Source organism: Hemibagrus wyckioides, linkage group LG13 (assembly GCF_019097595.1).
Source record: "Hemibagrus wyckioides isolate EC202008001 linkage group LG13, SWU_Hwy_1.0, whole genome shotgun sequence".
Classification (NCBI taxonomy): Eukaryota; Metazoa; Chordata; class Actinopteri; order Siluriformes; family Bagridae; genus Hemibagrus; species Hemibagrus wyckioides.
Window position 1 is genome coordinate 880,001 of NC_080722.1, and position 22,203 is coordinate 902,203.

Consider the following 22,203-nt stretch of genomic DNA (forward strand, 5'->3'; position numbering starts at 1 on the left):
ACACGTCCTCCTGACCTCTCATCATCACACTCCACTGACCAACACGTCCTCCTGACCTCTCATCATCACACTCCACTGACCAACACGTCCTCCTGACCTCTCATCACACTCCACTGACCAACACGTCCTCATGACCTCTCATCATCACACTCCACTGATCAACACGTCCTCCTGACCTCTCATCATCACACTCCACTGACCAACACGTCCTCCTGACCTCTCATCACACTCCACTGATCAACACGTCCTCCTGACCTCTCATCATCACACTCCACTGATCAACACGTCCTCCTGACCTCTCATCATCACACTCCACTGATCAACACGTCCTCCTGACCTCTCATCACACTCCACTGATCAACACGTCCTCCTGACCTCTCATCACACTCCACTGACCAACACGTCCTCCTGACCTCTCATCATCACACTCCACTGATCAACACGTCCTCCTGACCTCTCATCACACTCCACTGATCAACACGTCCTCCTGACCTCTCATCATCACACTCCACTGACCAACACGTCCTCCTGACCTCTCATCATCACACTCCACTGACCAACGTCCTCCTGACCTCTCATCACACTCCACTGATCAACACGTCCTCCTGACCTCTCATCATCACACTCCACTGACCAACACGTCCTCCTGACCTCTCATCACACTCCACTGATCAACACGTCCTCCTGACCTCTCATCATCACACTCCACTGACCAACACGTCCTCCTGACCTCTCATCACACTCCACTGACCAACACGTCCTCCTGACCTCTCATCACACTCCACTGATCAACACGTCCTCCTGACCTCTCATCACACTCCACTGACCAACACGTCCTCCTGACCTCTCATCATCACACTCCACTGACCAACACGTCCTCCTGACCTCTCATCATCACACTCCACTGACCAACACGTCCTCCTGACCTCTCATCATCACACTCCACTGATCAACACGTCCTCCTGACCTCTCATCATCACACTCCACTGACCAACACGTCCTCCTGACCTCTCATCATCACACTCCACTGACCAACACGTCCTCCTGACCTCTCATCATCACACTCCACTGATCAACACGTCCTCCTGACCTCTCATCATCACACTCCACTGACCAACACGTCCTCCTGACCTCTCATCATCACACTCCACTGACCAACACGTCCTCCTGACCTCTCATCATCACACTCCACTGACCAACGTCCTCCTGACCTCTCATCACACTCCACTGACCAACACGTCCTCCTGACCTCTCATCATCACACTCCACTGACCAACGTCCTCCTGACCTCTCATCACACTCCACTGATCAACACGTCCTCCTGACCTCTCATCACACTCCACTGACCAACACGTCCTCCTGACCTCTCATCACACTCCACTGACCAACACGTCCTCCTGACCTCTCATCACACTCCACTGATCAACACGTCCTCCTGACCTCTCATCACACTCCACTGATCAACACGTCCTCCTGACCTCTCATCATCACACTCCACTGATCAACACGTCCTCCTGACCTCTCATCACACTCCACTGATCAACACGTCCTCCTGACCTCTCATCATCACACTCCACTGACCAACACGTCCTCCTGACCTCTCATCATCACACTCCACTGACCAACGTCCTCCTGACCTCTCATCACACTCCACTGATCAACACGTCCTCCTGACCTCTCATCATCACACTCCACTGACCAACACGTCCTCCTGACCTCTCATCACACTCCACTGATCAACACGTCCTCCTGACCTCTCATCACACTCCACTGATCAACACGTCCTCCTGACCTCTCATCACACTCCACTGACCAACACGTCCTCCTGACCTCTCATCACACTCCACTGACCAACGTCCTCCTGACCTCTCATCACACTCCACTGATCAACACGTCCTCCTGACCTCTCATCACACTCCACTGACCAACACGTCCTCCTGACCTCTCATCATCACACTCCACTGACCAACACGTCCTCCTGACCTCTCATCATCACACTCCACTGACCAACACGTCCTCCTGACCTCTCATCACACTCCACTGACCAACACGTCCTCCTGACCTCTCATCACACTCCACTGACCAACACGTCCTCCTGACCTCTCATCATCACATTATTATTTATTGTTTTTCTATCACATGAACATTTCTGCTGAAACCTGCTGCTCTTTTTGAATGATTTTCTGTAAGTGCATGTTCCCTCAGATGATTAACGAGCTTTCAGGGTAGTTCAACTGTTTAATTGGATAAAAAGCTCATTAGTCCTCTCAGTGGGCGGTGTCCGATTCGCAGCATGTTTTTTTTTTCATAAGTCAGTCTTTTCTTCTCGTCACTGAATTTATTTTTGAATTAATGTATTTTTCTCACAGCAGTATTTTGAAAGTGTTTTCATTTCTGGAGAATAAATCAAAAGTTTCAGTTTTTCCAAGTCAGGCTCCTCCACAGAGCTTTTTATCTCAATCATCATAAAAATCAGTGAAATGTCACGGTGTCTGAACTGAAGGATTTTCACCAGCAGAGAGAGAATACAGAGTCTGATGAAGGTCCGGTGTTTATAGCTGCTATAACCTGCTATAACCTCAGTCACAACAGGAGCAGATATTCCACAGAAATAAAACTACAAATACATAAACAGTGTGCTGTGATGTGAGTTTATAGATCAGAGTTCAGACAGACAGAGAGAAAATTCTTACTCAGAGATCAACATGGACACAACAACAACAACACACTCAATCATCTACATGGACACAACAACAACAACACACTCAATCATCTACATGGACACAACAACAACAACAACACACTCAATCATCTACATGGACACAACAACAACACACTCAATCATCTACATGGACACAACAACAACAACACACTCAATCATCTACATGGACACAACAACAACAACAACACACTCAATCATCTACATGGACACAACAACAACAACACACTCAATCATCTACATGGACACAACAACAACAACAACACACTCAATCATCTACATGGACACAACAACAACAACACACTCAATCATCTACATGGACACAACAACAACACACTCAATCATCTACATGGACACAACAACAACAACACACTCAATCATCTACATGGACACAACAACAACAACACACTCAATCATCTACATGGACACAACAACAACAACACACTCAATCATCTACATGGACACAACAACAACAACACACTCAATCATCTACATGGACACAACAACAACAACACACTCAATCATCTACATGGACACAACAACAACACACTCAATCATCTACATGGACACAACAACAACACACTCAATCATCTACATGGACACAACAACAACAACAACACACTCAATCATCTACATGGGCACAACAACAACAACACACTCAATCATCTACATGGACACAACAACAACAACAACACACTCAATCATCTACATGGACACAACAACAACAACACACTCAATCATCTACATGGACACAACAACAACAACAACACACTCAATCATCTACATGGACACAACAACAACAACACACTCAATCATCTACATGGACACAACAACAACAACACACTCAATCATCTACATGGACACAACAACAACAACACACTCAATCATCTACATGGACACAACAACAACAACACACTCAATCATCTACATGGACACAACAACAACAACAACACACTCAATCATCTACATGGACACAACAACAACACACTCAATCATCTACATGGACACAACAACAACACACTCAATCATCTACATGGACACAACAACAACAACAACACACTCAATCATCTACATGGACACAACAACAACACACTCAATCATCTACATGGACACAACAACAACAACAACACACTTAATCATCTACATGGACACAACAACAACACACTCAATCATCTACATGGACACAACAACAACAACAACACACTCAATCATCTACATGGACACAACAATAACAGGAGAAGTTACAGGTTTTAGTGTCTGGATGAAAATAAATTCTATAAAATTGTCCATGTTTGTGTTCCTCAGCCATTAAGAGTCAGGTGACGGGGATCTTCATCCTGAATGGGAAGGGAGACGAGGTGAAATCCAAGCTGTTCATTGAGAGTGGTCTGGAGTGGAACTACACCATGGAGGGAGAGAAGGAGACACTGAAGAGCGCTGGACCTCTGAATGAAGGCATCGTGGTGCTGGTGAGAGAAACACAACAAACCTGCAGGACTCCTGCACCTGAACCCTCACCCTCATATTTAATACCCAGTGTTTAACATGAGGAAGTTTAATACATTTATCATCTCAGCTCTTCTATCTTCTGTTTCTTCTCATTTTATAGTTCACAGGTAATTAATTAAGATCTGAAATAAACTAGTATCTGTTTCTCTGACTGGACACAGGAGCTCTGTGGGGTGATGTTAGATATAATGTTTATTGTAATTAAAATGATTATAAATTGTTTATTTAATATTAATTGTTTAATATTTAATATTAATTTGTTGTGTGTAGCTGAAGGATGTAGAGCATGATGGTGTGAGATCTTCTGAGTTCAGGGTATTTTTGGTTAAATTGATTAGATTAACAGGATGATTCTGATTGCTGATTATTCCGGATTATTTGGATCAAATCCATTTCATTGGTCAGACTGCTGATCTGGAATCTGTGTTGAATTAAGATTGTGGATGTGTTTAATTACTGATTTATTTATTTCAATTTCAGTTTTGATTGGTTGTGAGTTCTGATTGGTTGTGAGTTCTGATTGGTTGTGAGTTCTGATTGGTTGTGAGTTCTGATTGGTTGTGGATTGATGTTTGAACAGTCTGATACATGTGATTAGAGTCTCTTTGTGAAAATCAGATATTGATCAGATATTAAAGAGATTTGGAGCACTGGGATTAGATCATTTTTCTGCTGCAGAACCTAAATAAAAGAAGCTGAATACTGAATACTGCGTAAAGATACAGGAAAACATAAACATGATGATCTTCTGTTATTTATTTTTAATTTAATTCAGAATTTCTGACGATTATCCTGACTGAGCAGCTCTCAGGGTTAGAGAAAGAAACCTGACTGATTTAATCTTCTACAAGCTCCATTCATCTCCTCCATCACTACTGCAGCAGCTCTCCTGCAGTCAGAAGCAGATCTCCTTTACCTTTCAGACTTCAGAGGACGAAGCTCATCCAGCTCATGGTGCTCACAGACGTGTGTGTGTGTGTGTGTGTTTACTGTATGAAGGTGGTTCCTAAAGAAGAAGACAGGAAGATCAGTTTGAGTTATAAATACATCATCCATGAGGATCTGGTTCCCATCATCACCAACAACAACGTGCTGTTATCTGAACTGGACAGTTACGACTGGGCACTGAAGAGCTGGACACAGTGCACCAAGCCCTGTGGAGGAGGTGTGTGTGTGTAGTGTAGCAGAAACTCCTCTAAGAAGTGTTTAGATCTTCTTCATGCTAGTTCCTCAAGAGTTCTCTGGAATCTACTGTTGCAGCTCGGCCTGTAGGGAGCGTAATTAATGTGTGTGTGTGTGTGTGTGTGTGTAGGTGTGCAGTACGCTAAGTATGGTTGTAGAAGGAAGAGTGATGGCCATTTGGTACAGAGAACACTGTGTGACATCAGCAAAAGACCCAAACCTATCCGCAAACGCTGCAATGTCAACGAGTGCAGCCCACCCATGTACGTCTGACTGTCTCTCTCTGTCTGCCTCTATGTCTGTCTGACTGTCTCTCTCTGTCTGTATGTCTGTCTGTATGTCTGGCTCTCTGTCTGAGTGTCTGTCTGAGAGTCTGACTTTCTGTCTGTCTATCTGTCTGTGTGTTTGTCTGAGTGTCTGACCTTGTGCCTGTCTGTCTGTCTGTCTGATTGTTTGTCTGTATTTCATCCAGGTTGTCTACCTCTCTATCTGTCTGCCAGCTCATATATGGTTGTGTGTGTGTGTGTGTACAGGTGGCTAACAGAGGAGTGGAGTGTGTGCAGTAAATCATGTGGTAAACTGGGTGTTCAGTTCCGTGTGGTTCAGTGTGTTCAGCCTCACCACAATGGAACACACCGAATCCTACACTCCAAATACTGCAGCTCAGACAAACCCCCCACACACCGAGTGTGTAACAGCACCTGCCCCGCCCAGTGGAGGACCGGAGTCTGGTCACAGGTCTGTGTGTGTGTGTGAGTGTGAGTGTGTGTGTGTGTGTGAGAGAGAGAGAGAGAGAGAGAGAGAGACGAGTGAGATGAACTAAAGCTTCTATATTAGTGTGACACAAGTCAGTTTAAATACCTCACAAAAGTTTGTTTGTGTGTGTGTGTCTTTGTGTGTGCGTGTTTGTGTGTGTGCGTGTGTGTGTGTGTGCATGTGTGCGTGTCTTTGTGTGTGCGCGTGTGTGCGTGTGTGTGTGTGTGCGTGTGTGTGTGCATGTGCGTGTGCGTGTGTGTGTGTGTGTGTCTTTGTGTGTGTGTTTGTGTGTGTGTGCATGTGTGTTTTTTTGTGTGTGTGTGCGTGTCTGTGTGTGTCTTTGTGTGTGTGTGTGTATGTGTGTTTTTTTGTGTGTGTGTGCGTGTCTGTGTGTGTGTGTGTCTTTGTGTGTGTGTGTCTTTGTGTGTGTGTGTGTGTGTGTCTTTGTGTGTGTGTGTGTGTTGTTCATTCTGCAGTGTTCAGTGACGTGTGGTGAGGGAATTAAACAGCGTCAGGTTGTGTGCAGATCCTCGGAAAACACCTCGGCTCAGTGTGAAGATGAAAAACCTGAGAGTGTGTCCATCTGCAAACTCTCACCATGTCCAGGTGTGTGTGTGTGTGTGTGAGAGAGAGAGTGAGAGAGAAAGAGAGAGAGACTCACAGCACAGTATTAATGTTTTCATGGTCATGTGGTAATAAGCTGTTATAATGAAGCATAGTTCTGTATGAAGCTCCTCGTTACAGTCTGCAGTAACTCTAACAGGACAAACACTAAACTAGCCTATTGTACATCTCCAGGGAGTCCTAATGTAGTCTTCTTATAGTCAGGATCCTCGAAAATATAAGAAACATGCTAGAAAACAGAAAGTTACAGCTGAAACTGGAGACTCCTTCCATGAAACGTAAATGAACAAAATAAACATTACAGAAAACTTTAAGAGATCAGTTTTAATGTGTTCATGTAGTGCGTCTGCTGTAGGGCCGTGTGAAGGAGCCGTTACTATGGAAACGGTAGAAAAGCATGAGCACACCTTCTGATTGAGAAGCTCAGGTGTGGAAGTGATGGAGTTCAGAGCTGTGTTTCATACACACATGAATCCCTGCTGGATTGCAGCCGTGTTTTATTTTACACCTTACATGTGAGTGTGACTTCTGAGGAAGAAGGACGGATTCTCCAGCAAGCGTCTGGACGTCTGCTCTGCTCTGTCCAGCTCCGTGATCAGACCTGAACACATCTTATCATTAGGAGGACATGTTGTTCTCATTTTCTTCTGGATTTGTTGGGATGATGAAGAGTTCCATCGTGGTCCTGAATGAACAACATTTATTAACTATATTGCGGATTGACATTAAATCCCATGTGACATGTTTTTCAGGAGAGCCGTCAGTCTCCTCCCCTCCTGCAGACTCATGGGATAACGACACTGCTGATGGAGACATCAATAAGATCTCAAGTGAGTGACTAACAGCAGTACACTCGCAAAAGCTCATGTCGCTAACTCCAGTTTTTACAGATTAAAGTCAGTAACTAAAGACTAGACTCATTTTATTGGTTTCATGATGTTTCCACCACACATCAAACACCAGAAACAGGAACTCACAGAACCTGATATTTTACCATCAACAGCTCAACAAGCTCCGAAAACAACCATCAATATAGGTCAGGAACTTATACCTCAGGAACTTATACCTCAGGAACTTGTTTTTTTTTGTTTTTTTTAAACTTTATTTATGAATTTTAAGACAAAATTACAAAAACAAAAAAAACAAAAACAAAAAGGAAACAAAAAAGCAAGACTGGTGTGGCTTGGGAAAACACTGAAAATGCACAATCAGTATGATACAATAGAGTTTAACTGCTGAAGAAAAACAACAACAACAAAAAAAATGCTAGAACTAAGATTCAGTCTATGTCCGACAATGAAACATGTTCCCTGACATATTTCGTGAAAGGGCCCCAAGCTTTATTAAACTGGTGAGATGAGCCTCTTATAGAATGTTTGATTTTCTCCAACTTTAGGAAAAAGAGGACATCATGAATCCATTGTGTTGGAGTTGGAGGCCTCTGATCCTTCTACTTCAGCAATATTAGTCGTTTGGCTAACAGCATGATAAAAGCTACACAGTCAGACTGTATCTTTGTAAGATTATACGATACAGGAGTTATTCCAAAAATGGCTATCAATGGGCAAGGAGAGATTGATTTACCTAAAAAGAGGCTGGGATAAACCTACAGCGATCACATACAGGATCTATATGCTGAAAGTGCTTAGATAATTTCAGCTTTGTCCAGTGTACTCGATGTCCAGCTTTGTACTGCAGAAGTCCATGTTTTGCACTAGACTGAAGACTTGTGTATTCTATATAACACTGATTCCCAGTCCTCATCAGAAATAACCATTTCTAAGTCATCTTCCCAAAAAGCTTTTATTTGGCAGAGGGATGTATAGAGTGGGGCCAAAGTTTTACAGTAAAGTATCGATACGATGCCTTTCCATCTTGGAGGGTCCTCCAGTAAATGATCAAATGGAGAAAATGGAGGCGGAGCAGGAAAATGAGGGAACATTTTACACACAAAGTCACGAATTTGGAGATAGCAGAAAAAATTGTTCTTAGGAATATGAAATTGCTCACATATCTGCTGAAATGAACAAAAAGCACCCTCATCGTACAAATCATTAATTTACCTAATGCCATTAGCATGCCAAGAGGGAAAAGACTTATCAATCACTGAAGGACTAAAGACATGATTAGAATGAATAGGAGATTTGGGGGACATAGTTTGCCATCCGAAATGACATCTTATCTGTTTCCAGATTCTAAGTGTAGATCTTACAAGCAGGTTTTTAGCAAATTTGTTGCAGGGAAAAGAAAGTGGAGTGTAGACTAAAGCTGCTAGGGAAGAAGACAAACATGAGGCAGATTCTATGGCTATCCATGATAGGGCGTCGGCCCCAGGATCTTCATATAGCCAGTGCAGTATAGGGTGAATATTTGAGGCCCTGTAATAACACTGAAAATTAGGCAAAGACATTCCACCCAGTGACTTAGGACGTTGCAGAAGACTTTTACTCATTCTAGCAGGTTTTCCATTCCATATAAATGAGGTGAGAGCGCTATCCAGCTTACGAAAAAATGAGTTGGGAATAAATACTGGGATACACTGAAATAGATAGCTGAACTTAGGCAGCACATTCATTTTGATATAATTTATTCGACCTGCGACTGATAATGGGAGCAGGGCCCAGCGCTTTAGATCCTGTTCAACTCGTTCCAATAAATGAAGGAAATTCTCAGTAAAAAGTTTCGAAAATGTACTAAGTACACGTATTCCAAGATATGTAAACGATTACGAAACTTTAAAAGGGAAAGAAGAGGTAGAGAGCCCCCGGGCAGCATTATTGATAGGAAACATTTCGCTCTTCTGTAAATTCAATTTATAGCCAGAGAGCCTTCCGAACTCATCAAATATTTTGAGGACATGAGGTAAGGATTTAGACGGGTCAAAAATATATAAAATCAAGTCGTCCGTGTACAGAGAAACTTTGTGCTCTCGTCCTCCTCTGGTTATACCAGCTATTTTTAAATTTTGGCGCAGAGCAATGGCCAAAGGCTCTACTACGACTGCAAACAAAAGAGGTGACAGAGGACAACCCTGTCTTGTGCCTCGATTAACCTGGAAATATGCAGAAGAGATATTGTTGGTACGAACAGAGGCAAGTGGGGCTTTGTACAATAGCTTGACCCAAGATATAAAACTCGCTCCAAAACCAAACATCTGAACAATGTGGAATAAATAGTCCCACTCCACCCTGTCAAAAGCTTTTTCTGCATCGAGTGAGATCAGAACTTCAGGTATTGATGAAGACATGGGATGGTAGAGGATGTTAAATAGCCGTCTGACATTAAAGAATGAGAATCTGTTTTTAATAAAGCCAGTTTGGTCAGTGGAGATAATACTAGGAAGAACTGTTTCTAATCGTAAAGCAAGAATTTTGGCTAGAATTTTTACATCAACATTTAAAAGAGATATTGGGTGATATGAACTACACATATGGGGATCTTTCCCCTTTTTCAGAATTAATGATGTTGAAGCTTCTCACAGAGTTTGGGGAAGGCAGGCGAGATCTAATGATTCATTGTACATATTTAGCAAAAGGGGGGCTACTTGTCTAGAAAATTTCTTTAAAAATTCAGCTGGAAAGCCATCTGGGCCAGGGCTCTTACCACACTGCATGGCTGAAATAGTGTTGTGATCCTCCTCTGAAGAAATAGGGCCATCTAAGAATTGCACAGCCTCAGTGTTGATATGAGGTAGTGAGAGATCTTTGAAAAAGTTATGAAAGTCCTCATAATCAGAGGTTTGTTCAGAAGAATACAATAACCGATAAAATTCCAAAAATGAGTTATTGATTTCGTAATGATCTGACAGTAAGGTATTGTGTGCTTTAATAGCTGGAATAATATGGGAAGCAGAGGATTGTCTGAGCTGATGGGCTAAAAGCCTGTTTGCCTTCTCCCCATACTCATAGTAAGCATGTCTTGATTTAATCAACATCTCTTCAGTAGCAACAGTAGAAAGGGTGTCGAAATCGGTTTTCAAGAGAAGATATTCTTTAAATATGATAGATGAAGGATTATTTATATATTGATTTTCTAACTGCGAGATACGATCCGTCAGATCTGCCATAGACCTTCTCTGTTTGTTCTTTTCAAATGACATGTAAGATATGACTTGACCTCTGATATAGGCTTTAAATGTTTGCCAGATTGTGCTGAATGTTATATCTGGGGTAGCGTTCACGCTGACAAAAAAGTCTATTTGGGAAGAAATAGTCTGGACAAAGTCCTCAATAGTTAGCAGGCGAACATTCAGTCTCCACAGTGGGCGCTGCGTGTATCTACATTCAAACCTCAGGTCTAAAGTAAGAGGAGAATGGTCTAAAATGACAATTGCATTGTAAGTACAATGTTGAACCAATGGTAAGAGCTTGTTGTCAATTAAAAAGTAATCAATGCGGGAGAAAGATTGATGAGCATGGGAAAAGAAAGAATAGCCACGAGTAAATGGGTTCAGAAATCGCCAAACATCTGTGACAGCATAATCATTGAGAAAAAAGTTTATTATTCTTGCAGAATTTGAGAGAATTGTTCCTCTTTGAGAAGCTCTGTCAAGTTGAGGATTTAAGCAAAGATTGAAATCTCCCCCAATAATCAAATAACTAGAATCCAAATTCGTCAGAACAGAGAGGAACTTAGTAAAAAATTTATCGTCATCAAAGTTAGGCGCATAGATATTCGCCAAAACCACAGGGGTGTTAAACAGCAGCCCAGATACTATAATGTATCTGCCATTACGGTCAGACAGCACATCTGAGGGATTAAAAGAAATATCTTTATGGATAAGGATAGCAACTCCCCTTGATCTACTAGAAAATGAAGAGTGAAAAGATTGTGCGACCCATCTTCTACGCAATTTAGTGTGGTCAGAAATCTTTAGATGGGTTTCCTGTAATTGCAATTGTAATTGTAATGGCAATTCTAGCTTGTAAGCTATCCAGATGAGTTATCACTTTGTTAAGCTTAGAAGGACGGCCAAGACCTTTTACGTTCCAGCTTAGAAAATTAATGACTCTATTTATAGACATAAAGGTGAGAGAAAAATATTGGAGACATGTACAGTGATATTGAAAATGAGCAAAAAGAATGGATTGTGCAATGCGTAATATATAGCCACCACAATAGGAAAAGGAGAGAAATAAAAAAAATAAAACAAAAGATTCTGAAAAGCAACAAACCCGTAACCCCCACCCGCTCCAACACCTCCCCGAATTAGGTGTATGCGAGACCCCATACAAGACAAGAAAACACAGACGATAAACTTAGCGTCTCAGATACGCGAAACCTAAACTAAGCGTATCATCAGGTGAAGAGACATAAATTTAGTACACAGACCACAACATAGGTGTCTATCCAGTTAACTATAGACAAACTAAAGACCAGCGCATTATTTTGCAAAATTGTTAAAAAAGTGAAGGTTAAAAGGAGTAAAAATAAAATAAACAAATAGATAAAGAATGATTACAATAATAGTAATAATAATAATAATAATAATAATAAAATAAAAATATCGCACTAATCAACGCATGCTGAGGAATTAAACAGCAATTTTTAGAAATAAAATAGAAAAAACACCCTGGTCAAGATAAAGTGTGATCCTTCCAAGATCATCACAGAAGTAAAGTACCTTACAGCACTGCAGAGTGGACACTGTCCTCAAAAGACCACAAATAGAACATATCAGGAGTTCCCATCTTCTAAAGTGAGACTGCAGTTCCGTTCATGTCGGCTGCCTGAGTGCTTTTTACTCCATTGCTTTCTGAGGATCCGTGAAAAGCTGCTCCGTGTTACCTGGCAGAGTGATACGAAATCTGGCAGGGTGACGAAAGCCGAATTGAGCTCCTTGAACATTCCGCAGATATTTGTGCACTTCACCAAACGCCGCTCTTTTCCTGGCCTCGCTAGCTGTAAGATCGGGGAAGAGAAAGACAGGTTTTCCCTTGTAGGTCAGCTTTCCACTTTGGCATGGAGTTTGGAGAATCTGTTCACGGATGTGGTAGAAGTGAACCCTAACAATGAAGGGTCTGGGTGGCTGACCGGGTTTGGGCTTTGGCTGAAGTGACCTGTGAGCTCGGTCGAGCAGCGGCTTCTCTTCAAGGTTCAACAGGTTGCGGAGAAAGTCTGACACAAATTCTGTCGGACGATTGCCCTCTTCTTCACCGACTCCGATCAGTCTGATGTTATTTCTCCGTGATCTGCCTTCGAGATCCTTGCACTTTAAAGATAGAGCATTAACCTCGATTTGAAGTTTGGCCACGGTAGTTTCAAGGCACACGATAGTATCACTCGCGGCCGTCGCCGAATCCTCAACGGCTCTCAGCCACTCCTCTTGCGAGCTAAGCGATTGCTGTATTGTGGCAATAGCCACCTCACAAGCTCTTTTTTAACACCATTTATGTCTAATTGTAGACCACTAACCGCACTCTCAATCTTAACACAAATGTCGTTTTTCATGGATTCGAGCGATTGTTTGAACATTTCAGCTGAGAGTGAGTAGCCGAGCTAACGTTAGCTGTGGTAGCCCGCATCTCTATGCCGCCTCGTTTGCTGCCAGGAGCTGCCATTATACACACAATGTCCACTAACTTTGTGTCAGTGTATGTTCACAAATCATTTCACACTGAAAGAATAAATGAAATAAATTTCTGGGTCTGGTTGCTATTTAGCTGAAATTTCACCCACGAGGAGCTCACTAAAAACGCGTCCGCATCACGTTCACGCTACAGCGCCCCCCATACCTCAGGAACTTAAACTTCAGGAACTTAAACCTCAAGAGGAACTTAAACATGTGATATGCAGCTGCATGATTTCCAGCTGTTATAGAAAATAAATCAACACATTCTAACTGAATCAGAATCCAGAATTCAGGAGCACTGTGACATAAAGGGTTAAAACTGAATATCTAAACTCTACATATTAATCTCTCTCTCTCTCTCTCTCTCTCCCTCTCTCTCAGATGAACCGTGTCTTCATGATAAATCGATATTCTGTCAGATGGAGGTTTCGGACCGTTACTGTTCTATTCCTGGATATAATAAGCTGTGCTGTGATTCCTGTAATAAGAAACTGGGAACCACCACCACCTCCACCACTCCAACCACCACCTCCACCACTCCAACCACCACCTCCACCACTCCCACCACCACCTCCACCACTCCCACCACCACCTCCACCACTCCCACCACCAACACTACCAACACTGCCACCACTACCACCACTACCACCACTACCACCACCACCTCCACCACTCCCACCACCAACACTACCAACACTGCCACCACTACCACCACTACCACCACCATCTCCACCACTCCCACCACCAACACTACCAACACTGCCACCACTACCACCACCAACACTACCAGCACCAGAGCAGCACCTGTTTTATACACTTCCTCCTCAGTGCAGCTAGATTCCTTCAATCCCCTCCCATCCAGACCTAAACCTTCTGTTCCTCCGACTTCACCTTCTGTTACAGCTAATGCTAAAGATAACAAACCGAACTCCACTGTTCAGAGTCTGACTACAGCTACGTCCATCCCAAGCCTTGAGCACGCTTCCTCCCAGACATCTCCACTGTCTACTTCACCTCTACCTCCGGAGCTGAGCGCTAATGTTAGCACTAGCACTAGCATCAGTGACACCCGTCGGCCTTCTCAGGACTTGGAGCAGAAGACGGAGAAAGCCAAACCTCACAACAGCACTTTAGTCCCGACAGCAGTGGAAGGCGAGCTAGACTCTTCTAATAGGAACCTAATGGTGGTCACATGATCAGGAAGTGACACGCTGCTGTTTAGTAATGGTGCTGACTGCATGGTGCCGATGTGACTCTTTTGTTTGTTTGTATGTAAACTCTCTGTGCCAGTTCTGGGTTACCTCAGATCTCTAACCTGCAGGGTGACACCACACACACCTGTCTAAACTACATTACCCATAATCCTCTACCACATTAAACGGTGCTGTTATTTTTTAACTACTATGAATAACATGGTGAAGTTCAGCGACTTTGTTTTTCTCTGAGTGTTTCAGAACTACTAGATTATTCTGGGATGAGTATGACACACGGGGGAGGAGCAGGGCAGGAGTCCAGGGGCAGGAATGGCTTTAACCCCTACTGTTTGTCTGATTTTGGAAAGAGTTATGTTATTGCTAATTTTTAATTCCAAGTAATGTTTTATTTAATGAGCACATCAGCTCTTTTGCTCACATCAACACGACCGAATAGCATCAAGATGCGTTTGAATTATTAATAGAATCTCAGTAATAGACTCAGAAGTTTGGACCTGACTCTTCATACATCAGATTTATTTAGATGTTCATCACAGTTAAAACTCGTACAGCTCCGTGGACCGCGAGCTGAATCATGACTCGAACCGTGTGCTGAAGCCTGCAGCTTCCTGTCACCTGTGAAATTTATTTCAATGCATGATTTTTATCTGGAATTCTTTAGATAACAAAAAAAAATTCAGATTTTAAAAGTAATGTTGTATAAAAAGTGTAAATCTGGCATTAGGAACATATTCAGCTGTTATCATAACAAAGCGATCCTAAGTGGAACAGAAGATGGCGGCTGTGTTAACTCTAACCTTCACTGTGTATTGTACAGTTCTGTATATACATGACTGAGAGCTTTAAATGTTAATATTTATTATGTTTTAGATTCATGTAAATGTATACATCATGAAAAGACGTGCCTGACTGATCTGTTACTGATCTGATGCTGATCTGTTACTGATCTGATGCTGATCTGTTACTGATCTGATGCTGATCTGTTACTGATCTGATGCTGATCTGTTACTGATCTGTTACTGATCTGATGCTGATCTGTTACTGATCTGATGCTGATCTGTTACTGATCTGTTATTGATCTGATGCTGATCTGTTACTGATCTGATGCTGATCTGTTACTGATCTGATGCTGATCTGTTACTGATCTGATGCTGATCTGTTACTGATCTGTTACTGATCTGATGCTGATCTGTTACTGATCTGATGCTGATCTGTTACTGATCTGATGCTGATCTGTTACTGATCTGATGCTGATCTGTTACTGATCTGATGCTGATCTGTTACTGATCTGTTACTGATCTGATGCTGATCTGTTACTGATCTGTTACTGATCTGATGCTGATCTGTTACTGATCTGATGCTGATCTGTTGCTGATCTGATGCTGATCTGTTACTGATCTGATGCTGATCTGTTACTGATCTGATGCTGATCTGTTACTGATCTGATGCTGATCTGTTACTGATCTGTTACTGATCTGATGCTGATCTGTTACTGATCTGTTACTGATCTGATGCTGATCTGTTACTGATCTGATGCTGATCTGATGCTGATCTGTTACTGATCTGTTACTGATCTGATGCTGATCTGTTACTGATCTGTTACTGATCTGATGCTGATCTGTTACTGATCTGATGCTGATCTGTTGCTGATCTGATGCTGATCTGTTACTGATCTGATGCTGATCTGTTACTGATCTGATGCTGATCTGTTACTGATCTGATGCTGATCTGTTACTGATCTGTTACTGATCTGATGCTGATCTGTTACTGATCTGATGCTGATCTGTTACTGATCTGTTACTGATCTGATGCTGATCTGTTACTGATCTGTTACTGATCTGATGCTGATCTGTTACTGATCTGATGCTGATCTGATGCTGATCTGTTACTGATCTGTTACTGATCTGATGCTGATCTGTTACTGATCTGTTACTGATCTGATGCTGATCTGTTACTGATCTGATGCTGATCTGTTGCTGATCTGATGCTGATCTGTTACTGATCTGATGCTGATCTGTTACTGATCTGATGCTGATCTGTTACTGATCTGATGCTGATCTGTTGCTGATCTGTTACTGATCTGATGCTGATCTGTTACTGATCTGTTACTGATCTGATGCTGATCTGTTACTGATCTGTTACTGATCTGATGCTGATCTGATGCTGACCTGTTACTGGTCTTTTACTGATCTGTTACTGATCTGATGCTGATCTGATGCTGATCTGTTACTGGTCTGTTACTGGTCTTTTACTGATCTGATGCTGATCTGTTACTGGTCTTTTACTGATCTGATGCTGATCTGTTACTGATCTGTTACTGGTTTGTTACTGATCTGTTTCTGGTCTGTTACTGATCTGTTACTGATCTGTTACTGGTTTGTTACTGATCTGTTTCTGGTCTGTTACTGATCTGTTACTGAAACATTACACAAACATAAACATTACACAAACATCTTCATCACATGCCTCCAGAGCATTAGGAGGAATTCTGGTTTGTTGTGCAATTTTTGTGGGTTTTTTGTTGTGTGAGTGTCTATAGGTTTTTCAACACAAGTGAGACGCTTTCTCTCCAGATGACTTTGATGCTTTATATACGTTCATGAGCGAGCGGGTTACACAGTGAGGATGATGAACACCGTCAGTAACAGAACAAATGAAACCATGATTTTCAACTCAGCTTTTATTGTCATTTCAACCATATGTAGCTGACGCAGAACACAGTGAAATGAAACCACGTTCCTCCAGGACCCTGGTGCAACATACATAAAATGACATAGAACTACAGAAAGCAATATAAATTGACATTGAGCTACATCCAACAACATAAAACGAGCTGCATAAAACAATATAAAACCACACAGAGCTACATAAAATGACATAGAGCTGCATAAAACAACATAAAATGACATAGAGCTACATAAAACAGCATAAAATGACATAGAGCTACATAAAACAACATAACATGAGATAGAGCTACATAAAATGACATAGAGCTACATAAAACAGCATAAAATGACATATAGCTACATAAAACAGCATAAAATGACATATAGCTACATAAAACAGCATAACATGAGATAGAGCTACATAAAATGACATAGAGCTACATAAAACAACATAACATGAGATAGAGCTACATAAAATGACATATAGCTACATAAAACAGCATAAAATGACATATAGCTACATAAAACAGCATAACATGAGATAGAGCTACATAAAATGACATAGAGCTACATAAAACAACATAACATGAGATAGAGCTACATAAAATGACATATAGCTACATAAAACAGCATAAAATGACATATAGCTACATAAAACAGCATAACATGAGATAGAGCTACATAAAATGACATAGAGCTGCATAAAACAACATAAAATGACATAGAGCTACATAAAACAGCATAACATGAGATAGAGCTACATAAAATGACAGAGCTACATAAAACAGGATAACACAACATAGAGCTACATAAAATAGCTTAACACGAGATAGAGCTACATAAAACAATATAAAATGACATAGAGCTACATAAAATGACAGAGCTACATAAAACAGTATAACACGACATAGAGCTATATAAAACAATATAAAATGACATAGAGCTACATAAAACAGTATAACATGACATAGAGCTATATAAAACAATATAAAATGACATAGAGCTACATACAACAATATAAACCACTTTATTTATTTGTAACCCTTTCTTTAAGGTTGTTTTTAGAGAGAAACTCTTGTTTAAAGTGGCTGTATGTATATTTATATTTTCTATATATTTATATTTTCTCATTACATTTTACATCATGTGTTTGACATGTGTCTCATGTTTCTCACATGTTTCATGTTTCTTATGTTTCTCATGTTTCTCACGTCTCATGTTTCCCACGTGTCTCATGTTTCCCACGTGTCTCATGTTTCTCATGTTTCTCACACATCTCAAGTTTCTCACGTTTCTCACGTGTCACTTGTCTCACTTGTCTCATGTTTCTAACATTTCTCATGTTTCTCATGTGTCTCATGTTTCTCCAGTGTCTCATGTTTCTCCAGTGTCTCATGTTTCTCATGTGTCTCATGTTTCTCACGTGTCTCATGTTTCTCAAGTGTCTCATGTTTCTCACGTCTCATGTGTCTCATGTTTCTCATGTGTCTCATGTTTCTCCAGTGTCTCATGTTTCTCCAGTGTCTCATGTTTCTCATGTGTCTCATGTTTCTCACATGTCTCATGGTTCTCATGTGTCTCATGTTTCTCACGTGTCTCACGTGTCTTATGTTTCTGACGTGTCTCATGTTTCTCACGTCTCATGTTTCTCACATCCTCGTAAACATGATGCTCATTAGAAGCGAATGTTTAGCATGAACCTGACACGAGGCTGAGGGGCAGTTAATGAGCAGGTCAGTGATTGTGCTGCTGTCCTCATCCAGCAGTCTGCAGTGTGAAGCGTGTGGTCATTAATTAAAGGTGTTTTAAGTCCTCAGAGCTGTCCTGTAGAGAGGTCAGAACTCAAGGAACTGGAACACGCTCCTTTATTTAAAGAAGTGATTAAAAGATGTTTAGAGGAATAAAGTGTAGATATAATACATACAGAATCACCAGCAGGGTGAAGACGCTGTGTGAGTGTGTTTGTGTTTGAGTGTGTGTGTGTTTTTGTTTGAGTGTGTGTGTGTGTGTGTTTTTGTTTGAGTGTGTTTGTATGTGTGTGTGTGTGAGTGTGTGTGTGAGTGTATGTGGTATGTGTGAGTGTGTGTGTTTGTGTGTGTATGTGTGTGTGAGTGTGTATATCTGTGTGTATATGTGTGTGTGTGTGTGTATATGTATGTGTGTGTATGTGTGTGTGTATATGTGTGTGTGTGTGTATGTGTGTGTATATGTGTGTGTATGTGTGTGAGGGCACATCTCATCATTTCATCATCATTTCATCATCTCATCATTTCATCATTTCATCATCTCATCATCATTTCATCATCTCATCATCTCATCATCTCATCATTTCATCATTTCATCATCATTTCATCATCTCATCATCTCATCATTTCATCATCATCTCCATCTCATCATTTCATCATCATTTCATCATCTCATCATCTCATCATTTCATCATTTCATCATCTCATCATCATTTCATCATCTCATCATCTCATCATTTCATCATCTCATCATCATCTCCATCTCATCATTTCATCATCATTTCATCATCTCATCATCTCATCATTTCATCATTTCATCATCTCATCATCATTTCATCATCTCATCATCTCATCATTTCATCATCTCATCATCATCTCCATCTCATCATTTCATCATCATTTCATCATCTCATCATCTCATCATTTCATCATCTCATCATTTCATCATTTCATCATTTCATCTCATCATCATTTCATCATCTCATCATCTCATCATCTCATCTCATTTCATCATCTCATCATCATCTCATCATCATTTCATCATCATTTCATCATCTCATCATCATTTCATCATCTCATCATCATTTCATCATCTCATTATTTCATCTCATCATTTCATCTCATCATTTCATCATCTCATCATCTCATCATCTCATCATTTCATCTCATCATTTCATCATCTCATCATCTCATCATCTCATCTCATTTCATCATCTCATCATCATCTCATCATCTCATCATCATTTCATCATCATTTCATCATCTCATCATCATTTCATCATCTCATCATCATTTCATCATCTCATTATTTCATCTCATCATTTCATCTCATCATTTCATCATCTCATCATCATCTCATCATATCATCATTTCATCATCATCTCATCATCTCATCATCATCTCATCATTTCATCATCATCTCATCATCTCATCATCATTTCATCATCTCATTATTTCATCTCATCATTTCATCTCATTTCATCATCTCATCATCTCATCATTTCATCATCATTTTATCATCTCATCATTTCATCATCTCATCATCATCTCATCATTTCATCATCTTATCATCATTTCATCATCTCATTTCATCATCTCATCATTTCATCATCTCATCATTTCATCATCTCATCATCTCATCATCTCCTCATTTCATCATCTCATCATCATTTCATCATCTCATTATTTCATCTCATCATTTCATCTCATCATCTCATCATCTCATCATCATCTCATCATCTCATCATCATTTCATCATCTCATTATTTCATCTCATCATTTCATCTCATCATCATCTCATCATCTCATCATCTCATCATCATTTCATCATCTCATTATTTCATCTCATCATTTCATCATCTCATCATCATCTCATCATCATCTCATCATATCATCATCTCATCATTTCATCATCTCATCATCAAGATTCAAGAAGCTTTTATTGTCATTTCAACCACATATATCTGGCGCAGTTCATAGTGAAATGAACAACGTTTCTCCAGGACCTGGTGCTACATAAACATACAACTACTAGTACAATACAAAAACAACAAACAACACCACAGAGCTAGGACAGAAGTTTGTCTTAGCCACGTAAAGTGCACAGTGTGCAGCTAGGTGCTAACAGAGCATAGACAAGACAGTGCAAAAAAAGACAATAAATACAATAAAGACAACACAAAAGAACACAGGACACTTAGCGCTGAAAGGAAATAAAAGAACGTGTACTGGAATGTAAGTGAAATAAAATAGATAAAGTGAAATGATGTAAAAAAAAAAGTATTGTGCAAAAATATTGTGCAAAAATACACAGCAGCGGTTGAGGTAGTGCAAATAGAATAAACATAAATATAACTATAGCAGCGGATGACAGGTAGAGGTAGTGCAGTAAGTAATGAACAGTATAAATTGTGTGTGTGTGTGTGTGTGTCCACACAGTCAAGAGAGAGTGTGTGTGTATCTGTGTGTGAGAGAGACAGAGTTAATATACAGTTCAGTCCTGAGTGAGAGTGTGTGTGTGTGTGTGAGAGTGTAGAACAGTTCAGTCCTGAGTGAGAGTGTGTGTGTGTGTGTGAGAGAGTGTAGAACAGTTCAGTCCTGAGTGAGAGTGTGTGTGTGTGAGAGAGTGTAGAACAGTTCAGTCCTGAGTGAGTGTGTGTGTGTGTGAGAGAGTGTAGAACAGTTCAGTCCTGAGTGAGAGTGTGTGTGAGAGTGTAGAACAGTTCAGTCCCGGGTGTTGAGGAGCCTAATGGCTTGAGGAAAGAAACTGTTACACAGTCTGGTTGTGAGGCCCGAATGCTCCGGTACCTCTTTCCAGATGGCAGGTGGGTGAAGAGTGTGTGTGAGGGGTGTGTGGGGTGTGTAAGAGTGTGTGTGAGGGGTGTGTGGGGTGTGTAAGAGTGTGTGTGAGGGGTGTGTGGGGTGTGTAAGAGTGTGTTTGAGGGGTGTGAGGAGTGTGTGGGGTCAGCCACAATGCTGTTAGCTTTGCGGATGCAGTGTGCGGTGTAAATGTCTGTGATAGAGGGGAGAGAGACTCCGATGATCTTCTCAGCTGTCCTCACTGTCCCCTGAAGGGTCTTGTGATCTGAGACGGTGCAGTTCCCAAACCAGGCAGTGATGCAGCTGCTCAGGACGCTCTCGATGGTCCCTCTGTAGAACACAGTCAGGATGGGGGAAGGGAGATGGGCTTTACTCAGCCTCCTCAGGAAGTAGAGGC

At 41.2% G+C, this 22,203-nt stretch overlaps 1 protein-coding gene across 2 annotated transcripts in view; it reads left to right on the forward strand.

Moving 5' to 3' along the window:
• LOC131363756 (A disintegrin and metalloproteinase with thrombospondin motifs 14) overlaps positions 1 to 15,552 on the forward strand; it is a 99,793-nt gene extending 84,241 nt beyond the window's left edge. For both annotated transcript variants that reach the window (XM_058406600.1, XM_058406601.1), the window contains exons 16-22: positions 4,025 to 4,188; positions 5,228 to 5,393; positions 5,541 to 5,673; positions 5,944 to 6,148; positions 6,643 to 6,772; positions 7,543 to 7,620; positions 13,743 to 15,552. In XM_058406600.1, coding sequence (XP_058262583.1) covers positions 4,025 to 4,188; positions 5,228 to 5,393; positions 5,541 to 5,673; positions 5,944 to 6,148; positions 6,643 to 6,772; positions 7,543 to 7,620; positions 13,743 to 14,557 — 1,691 coding nt within the window. In that variant the 3' untranslated portion in view covers positions 14,558 to 15,552. The remainder of the gene's footprint in view (positions 1 to 4,024; positions 4,189 to 5,227; positions 5,394 to 5,540; positions 5,674 to 5,943; positions 6,149 to 6,642; positions 6,773 to 7,542; positions 7,621 to 13,742) is intronic.
• Positions 15,553 to 22,203: the final 6,651 nt, after the last annotated feature.